The sequence below is a fragment of the Mustela lutreola genome, chromosome 4, assembly GCF_030435805.1.
Source record: "Mustela lutreola isolate mMusLut2 chromosome 4, mMusLut2.pri, whole genome shotgun sequence".
Classification (NCBI taxonomy): Eukaryota; Metazoa; Chordata; class Mammalia; order Carnivora; family Mustelidae; genus Mustela; species Mustela lutreola.
In genome coordinates this window covers 112,748,999-112,766,752 of record NC_081293.1, presented here as the reverse complement: position 1 = coordinate 112,766,752, position 17,754 = coordinate 112,748,999, and the positions used below count along the sequence as shown (strand labels likewise).

General features: G+C 41.5%; 1 protein-coding gene and 1 pseudogene across 2 annotated transcripts in view; one reads left to right on the top strand and one right to left on the bottom strand.

Annotated features, from left to right (window-relative positions):
* Positions 1-8,251, bottom strand: part of LOC131829249 (actin, cytoplasmic 2-like) — a 38,074-nt pseudogene extending 29,823 nt beyond the window's left edge.
* A 108-nt stretch (positions 8,252-8,359) lies between these two features.
* Positions 8,360-17,754, top strand: part of PRKAR2B (protein kinase cAMP-dependent type II regulatory subunit beta) — a 90,761-nt gene continuing 81,366 nt past the window's right edge. The window contains exon 1 of one of the 2 annotated variants that reach the window (XM_059170827.1): positions 8,360-8,934. In XM_059170827.1, coding sequence (XP_059026810.1) covers positions 8,625-8,934 — 310 coding nt within the window. In that variant the 5' untranslated portion in view covers positions 8,360-8,624. The remainder of the gene's footprint in view (positions 8,935-17,754) is intronic. The other variant, XM_059170829.1, reaches the window with a different exon arrangement.

The window sequence follows — 17,754 nt, the reverse complement described above, 5'->3', positions numbered from 1 at the left end:
AAACAGGAACTAGAAAATCTTAGCCATGTGGTCTCTTGAGCCAAGAAATAGAGTTCCATGAAACATGGGGATTCCTTTAACTTAATACCTGCTGTAGAAATCCATAGTCTTGAACAAATATGTGTATATCATTCCCATTTCCCAGAAGCAATGGCTTTCAATTATCTAAGCTATTTCTTTTGCTAGTTAGTGACATATTTCTAAATTATATATATATATATGTTACTATTTCTGGACTCTCCAACTTAAACATTTCTGTTGACTTCCTGCTATGGAACGTCAGGATTTAGTGCTCTTATTCTATCCTCCTGCAACAGAGACACATAGACAGACACAGACACACATTGTTCTCTTTCTCTTTTTCTGCGCAACTTGGTCAAACCATACCTTATGGTCGTATCAGTTCTCATTGTTCTCATTGTTCTGACTCCATAAATCCTGCTCAGGGCTGAGCCTTCTAGGCTTCTTTGATTTTATTTCCTTGCCTATTCTACCTCCTGTTTTCCCTGGGGTGGTTTGTGCTGCTGTTTTCTTTAATTGTCTGATTTTCTCTGAAACTATCCTTTATTCATTTCCCAAGCTCTCTGCCAAAGGTGTTGTATTTCTCAGTATAATCAAACACATTAGATAATTGACCAGTGCCTTTCTTTTGCCTTGGCAATCTCCCTCTGCATGTCTTTGATTTCCTGCTTCATTTGGACCTGGTTGATCTCCAGATCTGCAAACAGCTGCTGGCCCAGGTCCTTGTTCACATTGATCCTAAGAACTGCCTTAGTCTTTCTTCTGCATGCATTGCCCTCCCCCACAACTTTTTTCTTTATTTTCCCCCTCCTTCGTTCTTCTTACTCAATAATACTGAGTGCCCACTATGTTCCAGGCATCGTTCTCAGCGCTGTGGATAGAGCAGAACTAGTAATAAAGATTTCAGGTTTGGGCATGCTGAGCCAGAGGTACCTTTTAAACAATTCGAGGCAGTTGGACGTGGAATTATGGAGTTCAGGGAGGAGGTTAGGGCTGGAGGCATTCATTTGAGAATCATGCACATATAAATGGTATTTAAAGCCAGTGCACTTGATGAGGGCACCCAGGGAGTGAGCGTGAAAAAACGAGCTATCTGGAATGCATCAACGTTTAGAGGCAGAAAGGAGGATAAGGGATATCCAGTAAAAGAGAATGAGAAGTGGTCAGGGAGGTAGAAAAACAAAGAAAAAGTGGTGAAGTGAAGAAAGCATTTCACATGGCTGCTTACTTCCTCAAGCTAGCAAGGAAACTCCCTGCCCATTAGGGAGGCCCCAGTTCCTCCTTACAGAGTTTACAGCTGATTACATCAAGCCTTGGATAAACTCCTTGATTGACTCAAAACCAACTGCTTTGGGATCTTAATTCATGTGCAAAATTCCCTCACTCTTGCCAGATGATATTGCTTAGAAGGAAGCAAGAAGGGCCACTCACACTCAGGGAAGAGGATTCTACAGGGCTTGAAAAACAGGGGTCAAGAATCAGGGGTCCCCTAGAGTCTGTTCACCACTGAGCGGTTCAGTGGAAAGGGAAACAATGATGACTGACAAGAGAGGTGGCCATTGCAGAAGCAATTTACTTGCATCGGTCAGAGGGAACAGGATAGAGCACAGTTAGAGCTCAGCCCTCTGAGTTATCAGGCAGAAGGTAGAATATGTGAGTCCAGGTGCAAATAGGCCGGTTGATGTGGTGGTGGGGGCTGATGTTAGTTCCTGTCCCTTGCTGGATCCTCTATATTCCTATTCCTCAGGCGGTCTCCTTGTTTTCATAAAACTTACTCCAACTCTTTCTTTTCTTTTCTTTTAAGATTTTATTTGTCAGAGAGAGAGCATGCACAAGCAGGGAGAGTGGCAGGCGGAGGGAGAAGCAGGCTGAGCACGGGCCTGATGTGGGGCTCTATCCCAGGACCCTAGAATCATGACCTGAGCCAAAGGCAGACACCCAACTGACTGAGCCACCCGGGTGTCCCTTATTCCAATTCTTGAGAAAGGATAATAGGAGTCTATATTTTCTGAAACTTGACATATCTGCAAATACCCTTATTCTACCTTGAATTTTGCTGGATACAGAATTCTGGGTAGGAAATAAGTTTCCCTTAGTATTTTCAAGATATTGTTCCATTGTCTTCTAGCTTCCAGTGCCGCTGCTAAAAAGTCTGATGATAGTCTAAGCTTTTATACTCTTCTGTGTTCTGAAATACTGAAATGTTAGTATTATAAGCCTGCTGAGGGTGTTTTTCTTTATTGTCCTATGGGCATGTGCATGGGATCCTCCAGTCTAGAAACTCACATCCTTCAATTCTGGGGAAAATTCCTGTATGATTTCTTTAACAATTTTCTCCATTTATCCTTGTCTTGTTTTCTTTCTTGAACGCCTATCATTAGATATCATGGTTTCTGAGTCAATTCTGATTTTCTTATTTTCTCTTTCATTTTCTAGATTTTTCTCTTTTATTTTCTGCTAAGTGTCCTCACCTTTATCTTGATCCATTTTATGGATTATATTTTTCCTTTCAAAGTTTTAATTTCTAGGAGTTCTTATTCCTTTCATTTATAGAATATTGGCTATAGAGCCAGACTGCCTGGGGTCTCATCCCAATACCATTTACAAACTGTGTGCTCTTGGTCAAATTACTTCATCTCTGTGTCTCCGTTTATTCATGTGCATTGTTGTAGTACACACATCATAGGGTTGTCGTGAACAATGAGTTAATAGATACAAAGTGCTTAGTATCTATTCATGTTTACATGAATAAATGTTAACATAAATGAATGTTAACAATTACTTTTGTTGTTATTATTGTATATCTGAGGATAGTAGTGTGCTTTCAGAATTTTTCTTCTCTTCACTACAGTCTTTACTGTAGTAAAGGATAGTAACGTGCTTTCAGAATTTTTCTTCTCTTCACTACAGTCTTTACTTCTCTGAGTTTATCTTTTCAGTTCATTTCTTTTTGGTCCCAGTGTGTCATACTAAAAGTTTTTCTTGGAAATCTGATGATTCCTGCTGAATTCATGTTTGTGAGGTATGTGGGGGTGGTAGAGGGTGTTGACTGGTGAACTTCAAAATAGGGTGAAGAGACAGAGAACTGGGCTCTCGAATGTCAGCATCTGTATGTCTTGACTCCTGAGCTGGTCAGTTCCCTCAAAAGGAATCCTCCGATTTCCTGCCTGGAAGGGTGTACTTTAGGGAGTCCATAGGGGGAAAGAGGCCACTGATCAGTAGTTCACCAAATTAGAATCAATCCCTTCTCCTCAGTGCCACATCTGATCTCCCACAATCAGCTGTGCAAATCTCAAGTGAGCCCCTCCACCTCCAGCTGGGAATGAAGGAGCACAGTTACTTGCCTACATAGGGCAGAGGAGGGCCAGAGGTGTTACCAGTCCAGCTGGTAACATTTCATTAATCCTTGCTCCTTATTGCTTTTCAGAGGCACCTGCTGTCTCCAGATTCCGAGCTTTTGCGCTCAGTGATACAAATGTGATCTTGCTACTCACTGGCTTCCTCTCACTGAGCCCTCACCCAAGCTTAGGCTCCAGTGTTCTCCACACTTCGCTAAGTTAGTTCCAAAATTTTAGTAGACAACTCTCATCTGCTCTTGTCTCTTTTCCTGTTCCTTTTCCCTTTTATTACATCTTATTTATTTATTTGAGAGAGGGAACGAGCACGAGCAGGGAGAGAGGCAGAGGGAGAGAGATACACAATGGGGAGCCGACACTGGGCTCTGTCCCAGGACCCCAAGATCAGAACCGAAGTCAGATGCTTAACCAACCGAGCCACCCAGGTGCCCCTTCCTGTTCCTTTTCTAAAAATTAAATAATTAAACAAATTTTTAGTTGTGGTAAATTACATATAACAAAGTTTATCATCTTAACCATTTTTCAGTCTATAGTTCAAGTTCAGTAGTGTGAAGTACACTCATATTCACAACAAACCTCAGAAGTTTTTCATCTTGTAAAACTGAAACTCTTTGCCCATTAAACAGCTCCCCATTTCCCCCTCCCCTCAGCTCCCGACAGCTACCATTCTACTTTCTGTTTCTATGACTCTGACTACTCATTTGAGTGGAGTCATACAGTGTTTGTCTGTTTTGACTGGCTTATTTAACGTTTTGACTGGCTTATTTAACTTATCATAATGTCCTCAAGGTTCAGCCATATTGTAGTGTACGCCAGAATTCCCCTCCTTTTTAAGGCTAAGTAATTTAAATTTTTTATTATCATTTAAAATTTTTATTATAGTTCTCTTCTTTTGTCCTTATGAGTTTATAATTTTGTTTTATCTTCCCCATTCCTTTAGTCACGGTTTCAGTGCAGCTTTAGGAAGCAGAGATAAACTTGTGAGCCCGACCTTATCCTTAAGAGGAAACCCATATTCTATTTATGAATTGTAGCATTTAAGAATATATTCTCTGTTACTTCTGAGAATCTCTTTAGCTGTACAAGACTTCTTAAAGGAGAACAGAATAATGAAGTTGCATTTAGGTTCCATTTAGCCAGAGAAAAACTCACGCTTTGATGTTAAGCAGAAAAGTTACTTCAAGCAGTTGTCTTCTCAGTATGAGTATAAGGTCCCTGTTGGGAGAATCGAGTGTAGTGGGTCCCCAAGTGTGGTCCCCAGACCTGCAGCAGAAGTATCCCCGAGGAGTTTGACAGAAAGGCAAATCCTCAGGTCCCACTTCTGACCTACTGAATCTGAAAAGTTGGGGGTACACACCTGCATCTAGACATGAATCATTTTATTTAGTCTTAGCCCAAACATTTCCAAGAGTTCCAGGCTATGAAGTGGCCATCTTTCCTAAGTCGTGAAGGTACCTATGCCACCAGCAGTGTCCATGTTTGGGACTTTTTGCTGAAGACGTAGGTGTTGGTACGTGTTTATTTATGCTACCCAGCCCCTTCTTTATCCTGCATGTCACTGGCCACATGGACTGAATCAGGAGAGAAACTCTCATGCAAGGCCAGCCCATCCACTGGATGGTCAAGACCAAATTAACTGGATTCCCTCTCTTCCGGATATGAACTAGAGACACTGAAACCATAGCTGGTACTGAACTGGTAAAGGTATATAAAACTAAGAGAGACAGCTAGCATGGGCTCTGTGTAGGCACAACCCCCCATGTCCTTTCCATTTGTCTTTTTGCCTCGAACAGGTATATATTTCTTTAGCCAAAGAGACGTGGTCAGAATACCTAGTAACTATTGGCAAGAAATGCTGTCTGATTGATTGCTCACAGTTACGATTCTCCATCATAACCTATGGCTTGTCGTCCTGTGTTGGTGGCTGCATATAAACAAATTGATGTCTCTGTCCAATATCTATTTATGTTCCATGAGTGAACACAAATTTGGTAGCATTCTTATTTGATTCCAATGCTGAACTCTAAGAGTTCTTTTGCAATTGCTTCAGCTTCTCTGAGAAACTAGTGAAAATTGCTTGGTAAATCAACAACCAAAGAATCAATTTCAGTGATGTTTTTTGAGAATCCAAAGATAAATAGTCCCCATAGGCCACTGTTACTGCCCTCCAAGGTTTGGAAGGACATATTCCGAAAATGAAAGCAAAGGAAATCACACCATATTAACCCAAATAGATACGGGGTAGGGAATAAAAGCCAGAATAGGAGTTTAGAAGTGAATGTTGGTTCTGAGAACAATATTAACATAATAGGACTTAGCAGGATCAAGCTTTAATTTTTCAGGTCATGTTTACTGATTAACGAACTGACGCAAATAAAACTTGTTATCAGAGAGCTGTTTGCAAAGATGTTTTAAATCCCACATGTCTTCTTTTAATATTATACTGTTGTAGAATATCCCAGAATGGGAGACCACATAGGTCATCTAATCCCATTACGCATTCATGTCTGACTCACTTCTAAACCCCTAAAGAAATGACAGCCGTATGCCCCTAGCATTGCCATTGATGACAGAGCCATGCACCTTGCCTCATATAGTAAATCTACAAAAACAAAATAACAACAATAACAACAATAAACTACTCTGAAACACAGAATATGCTACTTTGAAATACGGTTTTGTAAATGTTTGGAAAAGTAGCTCTTTTTTTTTCCCTGTCATTCCTGGAGGAGAGTGTTAACCATTTGGCAGACACTGGTTATTGTCCCCAGAACAGGTTCTCAATTTCCAAATGTTTGCTTGGCCCATGGCTGTTCAAAATAAAGACTACATTCCCAAGCTTTCCTTTTGGCTATGTGTTTCAGTCCTATTGCTGTGTTACAAATTATCCCAAAACTCTGAGGCTTAAAACAACCTTTTTGTTATGCTCACAGGTTCTGTGGGTTAGGATTTGGGGCATGGCATCACAGAACAGGCTACTTCTTGTCATCCTGACATGATTTCTTTCAAAGCAGTCACAGACCCATCCAGATTCAAGAGGAGGGGAGTTAAGGTTTCAACCCTTGATGGGAGAGTGGCAAGGCCACACTCTAGAAGAACACAAGGGACAGGAGATATTTTTGGAGTCACCTTTGGAAAATGCAATCCAGCATCCATCACAATGTGGCCATCTTGACTAAGTTCTGGCCAAGAGAGTATACGAGGAATTGGTGTGTTTAAATTCCTGAAAGCATTCTGAGAGGTGTGTGTGTGTGTGTGTGTGTGTGTGTGTGTATGGGAGATGTGGGAAAGGAGGAGAGGGTGGAATCCCTTTCTTTCCCGCTTTTCTCCCGGCTTAAACATGAATGAGATGACTGAAGGTAGGACAACAATTCTGGACCACAACCTGAGGATTACAGAGCCATGAGTTAGAAGGAGCCTGCATACCTGAAGATCATGAAACCACCATACACCAGTCCTGCTTACCTTTACATTACAGAAAAATAAGCTTCTATCTTGCTTAAGCTACTGTAGTTGGCATTTTCTGACACATGTGAGCAAAGCTAATCTTAATAAAAACATCATCATAAATGAAAGCAGACAATGAAAATCCACTTTAATTACTGGATCTATAAAGATAATAATGCTTATATGGTTTATAGAACACTTACATGATAAAGAGTTGGACTAATATTGTCCTCTATGAGGATCATGACATTTAATAAAACCTTACTGCTTACAGTGCCTGGCATTGTAGAAGTACTTTACTATAATTAAAAACAATATACTATTATGAGGTTGATTAAGAAACAGAAATCAAGAAATACATTCGCTAATGGAGCAGTTACAAGCTGGATTATAAGCAAAGGATTACTACAAAGATAATTTTTATAAATGTGATATCTCGATTTCTAGGCTTTGAATTTCCTGAGTCATGTATGTACTCTTTTTTTTTTCCAAGATTGGAAAGATAAATCAGAATAATTGAGCTTGTTCTTTACAATTTTATTTATTTATTTTATGACCATTTATTTTATGGTCATTGTAGAAAATGAAATACTTGTTTTAAAAAACCATTTACTTGGTAAAAAGCAATCTAATTCAAAATTGTAAATATTTGCAGAATAAGCCTCATTTTAAAAACAAGGACGTCTACACTAATGGCACACGTCTCTAGTTCCATTTCTCTTTATGTTAAGTAACCTATTTTGGAGATACAATTCGATTAGCTCCAAGTGTAATGTAAAGTTTTAAAATAAATAATAAGAGCCTCATCAGGCAAAGCGTTTTTTACTATCGGACCCTCCGTCTTGACTCTGACATTTTATTCAAATTGCTGCACTATCATGTTTGAAGAGCCTCATAATAAATGGTGCATTTGTCTTAATAAATAGTAGTAAGTGCATCGCATTAGTACCAGTAAAGCAAAACATCATAAACAGGATGTATGGAGAAAGGCTGGGTAAAATGCAGCGAAGGAGAAAGAAAGGTGTCACAAGGATGGGCTATTATTTTTTTGTCCAAAACAAAACCGGTAGCACAGAGGACTTTGAACAAAAGACACTGCCAACACTTAACAATGCAACTCGATTCCCGGAGGAAAAGAAAATGCCGCTACCGAGGTGGAGGCTGAAGTTTCGGGGCCAATCGCGTGGCTGCAGCTCCGCGCGGCTCGCCGTGCTGACTGACTTGTGGAATTCGGCCGGGCGACCCGCCCGCCCCCAGGCGCGGACAGGTGGACGGCAGGGCGCGCCTGGGGGCCCCCTGGGGCAGTGTCGAGCCGGGCCCGTGCCCGGCGCGCGCGGAGGCGCGGCTCCCGTCAGCCAGCCGCCGCCCGCCGGCGTCTTCAGCACCGCAACCTTCCCAGAGGCGGTGCGCGGCGCCCGCCGGCGGAGGTTGCCATGGTTTCCGGGGGTCACGTGGGCGCGCTCCGACGCCCCCTCCCGCGCGGCGCGGCAGGGCGGGGGCGGGGCGGCCCCGGCGCGGGGGAGGGGTGGGGAGAGGAGCGGCCGCGGCGGGAGCGGGAGGAGCCGGAGATGCTGCCAGCCCTCCCGGGGCCGCGCTCGCTCAGCCGTCGCCGCCGCACGGAGCAGCCGCGCGCCGGGAGCCGCGGGCCGGGCCAGCCGGGCCGCCGGGGCCCACAGCGCCGCGCTAGCAGCGGGTAGCGCCTCCAGCGCCGTCCGCGCTCGCTTGGCAGCCGCGGGGCCGCAGGCCGGTCCAGGGAGGCGGCGAGGGCGGCGCCCAGGCGCCCGCCGCGGGGCAGGCAGGATGAGCATCGAGATCCCCGCGGGACTGACGGAGCTGCTGCAGGGCTTCACGGTGGAGGTGCTGAGGCACCAGCCCGCGGACCTGCTGGAGTTCGCGCTGCAGCACTTCACGCGCCTGCAGCAGGAGAACGAGCGCAAAGGCGCCGCGCGCTTCGGCCATGAGGGCAGGACCTGGGGGGACGCGGGCGCCGCCGCCGGGGGCGGCACCCCCAGTAAGGGGGTCAACTTCGCGGAGGAGCCCATGCACACCGACTCCGAAAACGGGGAGGAGGAGGAGGAGGAGGCGCCCGCGGATGCCGGGGCGTTCAACGGTGAGGACCCGACCCCCTGCGCGCCCCCGCTCGCCCGCGCCGTTGCCCCTGTGCTCTAGAACCCCGCAGCTTTGTTCACCCGCTTCTCCCCGCGTTCGCCACCTTCCCTACCTTCCCATCTCGCCCACCTCCTCAGCATCCATTTCTGTCTCTCCCACTCGCCCACCTTCCTACTCTGCTTTCGTGTCGTGCCCTCCCCCTCTTTCCCTCCTCTGGAGGTGGGGCGCCGAGAGGTTAAGGCTCTCGGTCCCGGTGCACCCCTCTGGTCGTGGGCAGGCGGACAGAGGACCAGCGGTGTGGGGTGGGCATCCAAGACAGCTGTCACTGTGGGTGGACAGATTTCGCGGCTCGGATACCATTGTGCGTAAAGGAAACTGGCCCACTTGGCATCCTCTTGCCGCTCTTGTATTTATTAATGGAGTGCCCAAAGAGAAAAGGCGAAGGGTATTCAATTGGATTGGCTTTGCTGTCGTTAGGACTGTATATTCACTAAAAGGAGCATGAAATTGGACTCCTTGGGGCAGAACAAAATTTATGGCAATAACTTTGACGTTCTTGGAAGCAGAGTAATCTGTTATTTTCCAATTTACCAATACCGCGTTGTGTTATTTTTGGACATACAACAAAGGATCGTGTTTAGCCTGCAACTCATGGGGTCTTTGGAATGAGGAAACGGGCTAATGGTTTGCTTTTTATTTAAAACAAATAGTCAATGATTTGGTGCCTTAAAAAAAAAAGTATGTGAAAATCCCTGTAGGAAGTTCTGAAAGCTTGTTGGTTGTCTTTAGAATGAAAAGTCAGTGAGTAATTGTAAGGATTGTGCCAGACACAAGCTAAAAAGAATGAATGAGAAAGAAAAAGGAATTTTCTGCAATAGTTGATCTTGGCAAGTCCCACCCCTTCTGCTTACAACCCTCTTTCCCCAACACACACAGACACACACACACAGTCACAGCCTCCTGTATTTACACCACATGCCTAAATCCCATCTTTATGGCATCCCAAGCTAAAATACCATGGTGTGCAAGTGTTTTCTCTTTGTGGTGGAAGACAAACAAGCATTTCAGCATTGCACCAGTCTGTATTTATTTACACTGCTTGTGGTTTGTGTGTCTGCAGTGTATTGCATATAATGAAAACGTTTTAAGGTGTCATTTCTTTGAGTAGGTTCCTAGGAAGGTGTTTTCTTTGCAAATTTGTTGAAATGTGCTTTAGAATTAATGTATTTTTAGCTTGTCTGAAACAATCACAAAAACCCTGGACATCAGTGTTCAATGAAGATAAAAAGGAAAACCGTTACTTAAAAAATGTTTATTTTAGACTTTTTAGTGTTTCCAGGGATAAGATGGTCATAGTCTTACACTTTCCTTTTGCACAAGAATTTAATCAAATGCTTTCCTTGCTAGAACTAAGAAAAAGGGAAAAGAAGGCATACTTTAAATAGAGGGGAAGGAGAAGCCATTAACAGATGACACAGAAAGGGCAGAAGCATCTAATACTTCTTTTATGCTCCTGGCACGTCCACGCACACTTACGTACATGCACTTGCACACACACAAAGGAAAAAAAAAAGACTTGTTTCCCAGGTGGAGGAAACTAGGAACTAAGGGAGGTGGTTAAAAAAAAAAACAACCAAAAACCCCTATATGTGTTTGATATGATTTATTGTTAGTATAACTATTTTCTTTGTAGTAGAATGCTTTGGAAGTACTTTGCATTGATGATTACATTTTCTCCTTACAACAGTGTAGATTGTACACAAAACATTTTATTTCCATTTTGTAATGAATAAGCCATTAACTTCTAAACAGCAGGGATCGTTTTATATGGTTTTATGTTCTCCAAGGCACCTTTATTGTAAAAATTACTCCGTGTGAGTTTTAATGAATACTCATTAGCCAATTGCGCTATTTATTTCCCACCCCTACCCACAAGGACTTTAAAACTTTCTGACTACAGCCAAATACAATTTGATCATTATCCAATACACGTATATGCGTATATAACAGACTTTGTTAATGGTACGTCCCTCTATTATGTGCATTAGAAAATATCTATTGAGTCTCTCCTATTTTAATTAATTCTCACTTATTATCATTATTTTTTAAGTATGTAAATTGTGTTGAGACTTGCAGTTTCAAAAAAGTATAGGCTACCAGGGGTTGACACACGTTTTTGTAAAGGACTAGATAGTAAATATTTTAGGCTCTGTGAACGATATATGATCTTCATTGAATATTCCTTTTTTTTTTTTTTTTTTTTTTTAACATTTTAAACACGTATTTCCTCTGGAAGTTGGGGTTGTGCAAAATTGGTCAGACCAAGGCCATAGTTTGCTGGCTCCTGGCTAGAGGGAGGAAAAGTCAGAATAGAGCTGTTGGGGGAAAAAATTATAAGTGAACCTATCAGTTTAATGTTTAGATGCAAAAATAGCCAAAATAGGAAAACATCAGATCCTGGGTAATTCTCCTAGCGTAGCATAGTAAAGAGTAAGTACTACAAGACAAATCTTAATTTACTGTGACCCAGGATAAAACCAACTGGGTCCCTAATTTCTAAAATTTTAGAATGCATCTCAAGGAAGTCTGATTTAGAAATGAGTATTACCTGGCACTGCTCTTGAAGAGCTTTTTTGAATAGGTTGGGAAGGTGGGACATGGGGTCTTTTTTTTTTTTTAATGTATTTATTTAATTGACAGAGAGAAACACAGCAAGAGAGGGAACACAGCAGGGTAAGTGAGAGAGGGAGAAGCAGGCTTCCCACCAAGCAGGCAGCCCCATGTGGGGCTTGATCCCAGGACCCTGGGATTGTGACCTGAGTTGAGGGCAGACACTTAACAAGTGAGCCACCCAGGTGCCCCCTCTTTTTTAAACAGACATCCTAGGTCATTCTGATATTCATAGTTCTCTGATCACACCGTGAGAAACACTGATCGACAGATAGTGATGATAGTAATGTCTTTGTCTTAGCAACATTTAAAAAACATTTGCCATGTGCTAGGCATTACCTAAATGCTCTTATTCATTATCCCAGCTGTGTGAGAAGGACGAGGCTGTCACTTGCCCAGTGTTTCATAGCTAGTGTGTTTCCAAACTGGGATTGAAACACAGGTGTGTTCCAGAGCCTGGCTCCGTCCCTCAGCTCTTGACTCCCAGGTTTTATGTCTGGGAGGGGCTGGGGCCAACATTACTTGAGCATCCCTTTTGTGTCAAACTCTACCTGAGACCTTTGATGTGTTTTATCTATAAGACTCTGAAAAATGAACTTGTCCAGGGTTACACGGGACTAGTAAGTAGCAGAGCATAGTTTCTTTTTTCTTTTCTTTCTTTCTTTCCTTTTTTTTTTTTTTTTTTTTTTTAAGATTTTATTTATTTATTTGACAGAGAGACACAGAGAGGGAACACAAGCAGGGAGAGTGGGAGGAGAAGCAGGGTTCCCGCAGAGCAGGGAGCCTGATGTGGGACTCGATCCCAAGACCCTGGGATCATGACCTGAGCGGAAGGCAGACTCATTAATGACTGAGCCACCTTGGCGCCCCCAGAAAGTAGTTTCTTACTCACATCTGACCAACTCAGGGCCATCAGAGTGTTCATCCTAAATGAAATTTGTCCAATGGACTGACTCACAGATCGGGTTTTCCTGGTTATTTTTCCAGCAATGGTGATTAATTTGCATGGATTGGTTTGTATTCACTTTCATGAATCCCTTTAGGACAAGTGATGGTATTTATGAGAGGTTGGGCAAATTTTTCACCGTGAGACTGCTGTCCATTTGACTCACGTGGGGATCCAGCATATGACCTTGATCTCAGTGTAGTGGTGGAATCAAATAAGTGAGCTAGGGTCTGGTAGCATGGCCATTGATATCACTGGGCCAAATGGGCAGAGAATCCCTTTTTCCACGGGTAGCTATCCAATCTCTCTCCTGTTTTCTAATTTTATTAATTCTGTTCATTTCAGTTTGCTATCAATTCTGGTTAAAAGGGCTGCCTTTAGGTATTAGAATGATAATGACGTATGGTAATAACCCTTCCAGGGAACTGTTTAAGTTTTGAAAGAAACTACAGTGGAGATTGCCTCCCTCATCCCCATCCAAGGGAAAGCAAGTAAAGCATGACATGTTGCAGACGTGTAGTGTCCCCAGGCTTAGAATATATTCAAAGGGTTAACTGCAGGCCAAAGAGTTGGATCAGTACTAATTTGGAGTGGAATTGTAATTAATGGTTTCATGCAGGCATCATTGTGAGATCTTGTGTTGCTCAATAATTTCTTTAGTGAAATTGCTGAAATTATAAAACGAAGTAAATAAAATTCCAAATTACCCCTATAAATTGACAAGTGGTCAGAAAAAAATTAAATTACATGTGGGTACATGAAGAGCAATCAAACTGGAAGAAAAAGAAGCTACTGTATATAAAATACAGAAGAACTAATTTTCCATATTGTGGGGGAAAAAAACATCCAGAGTTCAAAGTGGATACATCCGAAATTCAGAATACCTTATAAGGCAAGCATGTCAAGATAAAGTTATAGAAATTCACCATGTACACACTATGACTTAATCCTCTTAATTCTGACCTATGTCAAATCTTGATTTTTTTTTTTTTTTTTTTTTTACAATTTAAAGGGAATATGGGGAATTTATAAGAGATCCTTAAAATCACACAAAATATTGGAAAGTTGGAGCTGGTGGGGGTGGTCGGGGGAGATTGAGAGAAAAAAATTTCTTTCATGAGAAGACTTGGTTACTTTAGGAGCAATTAGAAGAATAGTCACCTGTCTAAGACGTTTTCTTAGAGGATTATGAGCAAATTATTCTTTATCTCTCTATCTCTGCTGCAGCATCAGAAGAACTAAGCTTCATTGGAACTTGAAGCATAGGGCTCAGAAGTTGAGCTCTCTGAAGTGGTTTATGTGGTCTTCCTGAAATGAGTTGTCCAAAGGAGTCCCAGCAGTAGATATATTGGCTCCCAAAGAACCTGCTGTGCGAATGTTCTTCACCGTGCCCAAACCGGGAGTATGAAACACTTTGGCCAATTGACTTTTTGGGCAGTAATCCCAGCTCTAATGAAGTGCTCCTTTGGCTGATTTATTAGGCTCCCTGTTATCTCTGCATTCTTCCTTAAGAACCTGCTCTCTTGGTGCCTACTAGAGATGATGAGGAGACAAAGCAGCCAATTGTTAGCTCTTCATTCCCCTCTTCAGTACACTTCATTGGCTTGAAAATGTTCGTGAAAGTCAGACAACGTTCATTTCCCTTCATGTATGAAACGCTGTGCTTGGCATATTGACGTATTATCATACTAATAATCCTTACCTCGTAAGGTTGTTAGTGGATAAATGAATTAATATTTATAAGGGCCTCAGGACCAGTGCACATAGCCAGCATTGTTTCCGTGTAAGACAAATGATCTCATTAACATGAAACGTTTCAGAAGTGTAAACTTCTTGCAGAATAGCAATTTCATTGTTATTTTGTGGAAATGAATCTCGTGTTTGCACTTTTTAGAGAAATGAAGTAGGAAATGAGCTTACGTGGCATTTCCCACTTAGGATTTAATGTGAAGTTATGTTGCATGGTAATAAAACCCACATCCTTTCAGCTTGTAATTTGTAGCTAAGAGCTGCAGAATTTTATAATTAATGAGGCTTTATGGTCTTTGACTATTAGAAATTTATATTGTAAGTTTTAAATTTATATCGTACTTTTGAATCCTCCAAACCGGAATCACATCATTCATGACAATGGCTAAAATATTGAAGCCACTATTTTAATTATGAGCATAAAACAATAATAGAGAAGATTTTAGAAATACTGAGTTTAGATGGTAATTGTGATTTTCAGAGTAGAACAGTGAAGAACATTATTCATTTTAATAGTAGTATTAAGTGAATAACTTAGGGAAATCAAAGGACTTGAAATAGTGTTCTTTCTCAAACTCTTACCCATCAGTTAGCCTTAGGCTTGGGGAAGAGGGAGGGAGGGAGGAAGAAGAGAGGAGTAACATCAGTTGGGACTTGTGGAAGGTTATTTGACTAACTTATACTTTGAAGAGTTCATAGAATAAAAACACGTGAACAAAAAGTGAAGGATACTTTAATTTGTCTACCTGTCTTAAAAGTCAAACCGTTTTGCCATTATTTAATGTAAGACAGTGATAAGCTTTCCATTTGAGGTTGAACCTACAGTGATGTGCTGTGTCTGGGTGGGAAGGAGTAAATATTTAATGGTGGTTATTGTTGCAAATCTCGTTCCTTGGGTTCCAGTAAATTTCCAGCTGTCAAGATTTTGTTTCTAGCTGCCTCAAGAAAAGCAAATGTGTTTCTTTTTTAGCTGTGTAAATACCAACAAGAGACCTTTGAATTCCTCAATGAGAAGCTTATTTGTGACCCATTAAGAAGTCATTTAATGAGGGTAATAGCAATTAGAGAAAAGCCTGTGATGGAGGTTGGGATTCAGTGAAGGAGTTTGGCCGTCTGCAGGGTCCCCTGAGTGGTGTCTACACTCGTTGATACCAGGACGGGGCTGGGACCTGGGGTGGCCTGTTAGCAGAAGGGATGTATGAAAAGTTGAAGGGAGAATGCTGTGCTCATTCACTCACTCATTTATTCACTGCAGAAATATCGACTGGGTGCCAACTCCTTCCTTCCTTCCTTCCTTTTTTTTTTTTTTTAAAGAAAAAAATTATTATTCTCTTAAGTTTATCATCTCTGGACTTAGGAAACATAGTTTTGTCAGGTACTGTCTTCTAGATAGTACATGTAATCTCTTTCATTCAGTAGGTGGGGCAGCTGAGAGCCCTGGAAGCTCCTTGCCCCAGTTTAGTTGATTTTGGTCTGTTCATAGCACTAACCCTTACATTATTGATATTAACTTACATATAAGTTCTCTCTGTCTTCCATCAAGGTGGTAGTTACAGTTTGAAAGCCTAGGCTAATGAGAAGTACTTTTGTACTCTTACCTTCGGAATTACCACTTTTTTTGTTCTTTGATTTTTTTTGTTGTTGTTGTAGTGAAATATAATACTGGCTTTATTTTTATGTCAATTGCTTAAGGACGGACAATGGGAAAGAAAAACAGAGTGCAGTGATTTTTCTGAGTTGAACGGATTATCACTATGTTCTTGGTCCTATTCTTACAGTCCTCTCAGTTTTATCCATACTATTTAGGTATGGTTGAAATAGTAAAAAACAAAAACAGAAAACCATATAGAAACCTCGCTATGATGCTGATCACTATCTTTATTTTATGGGAGCGAGTTTTGTATTTCAGAAATTCAAAATGACTCAGATTGTTCCATTATGTAATTATTTTGTGGAAAGAATTTGAGCTAAATTTTTTAGGTCATGGCTTATATGAAAACAAAACAATCTAAAAAAAATCAGAACTATAAACACAGTTGGTGTAACATTTACAAATGTTTCAGCAATGGGCACTGCCATGTGTAACTTAATATGTTTGGAAACTTAAAAAAAAATCATTCCAGTTGCTGCTGTTTAAAAATGTCTCTGCATTTAAAAAAAAAAGACAAAAGGTCAAAATGTAAACACATGTTCCTCATGAAAGTGAAGCCAAGAAGATATACAGTATACAGTTATTCCCGTATCCGTTTGGCTAGGGCCTGACATTGTTTAATTTACATTAGCTGTTCCAAGACCAAATAGTTCATGGGAGTGATATTGAGGGAATTTTTTTAATACAAAAAAGAAGGCAAAAAGCTTCCATGTGTTTAAATACATTTCAATTGGACCCAAAAAGCATCTTTCCAAAAGGTGAAGCTGAATTAAAACATGGCTCTGCTGTTTCATTTCAGTTTCTGTAGAAAGCTAATGTTTGTTAAATGATGCTCCTTTTATTTAATAATAATGATCAACATTGTTGGCAGCTTAAGTGCCAGACACTGAACAAGGCCATTTATAAATGTGCCATTTAGCCCTCCCCAAGTAGGGGATGGAGTCAGGATATGAACCTGACCTTGGGTTCAGAGCCCATCTCCTTAATCGTGGTACACTTCATTTTCAATAACTCATAGCAGGAATATGGTTAAAAAGAACCACATATCAAAAAATGAGCTCTCTACTTTTGTCTCTAAAAATGTATAGCCCAGCCAAATACTGATCTGTCCCTTTTATAATTTGTTTTCTCTGTTTCACTCAAATTAGCCCCTCGTATACTTTAGAAACTTGATAAAGTATTTATTTTTAGAAATTAACACCTGATATACTGAGCTTTTTAATTCTCAAAACTTTTTTAATTCTGTACCCTCACTGGCAGAAGGTATCTGAGTATGCACTCCTTTATGAGTATGCACTTTAAAGACACACTGAGTATGTCTTTAAAAATGTTATACATGGGGCGCCTGGGTGGCTCAGTGGGTTAAGCCACTGCCTTCGGCTCAGGTCATGATCTCAGGGTCCTGGGATCAAGGCCTGCATCGGGCGCTCTGCTCAGTGGGGAGCCTGCTTCCCTCTCTCTCTGCCTGCCTCTCCATCTACTTGTGATTTCTCTCTGTCAAGTAAATAAATAAAATCTTTAAAAAAAAAATGTTATACATGTACCCTTCTACTTTTGTGTGTTAGAGCACCCCACAGTATAAACTTTGAAAGAAAGAAGTAAAAAGTAATTGTAAGCAAGTTCTGATTTTTTCCTGCATGCCAAAGATTGCTTTACGCTCTGCCTTAGGGTACGTGAGCCATTTTGGAGACCACAGCTTTACCTGATAGTCTGTTAATACGCGTCTGCTCAATTTTGCTTTCCTGATTTAAGCTGCTAGATTATAAAGGACCTGCAGGTACGTAGGGTCGTGCGTGCACGCGTGT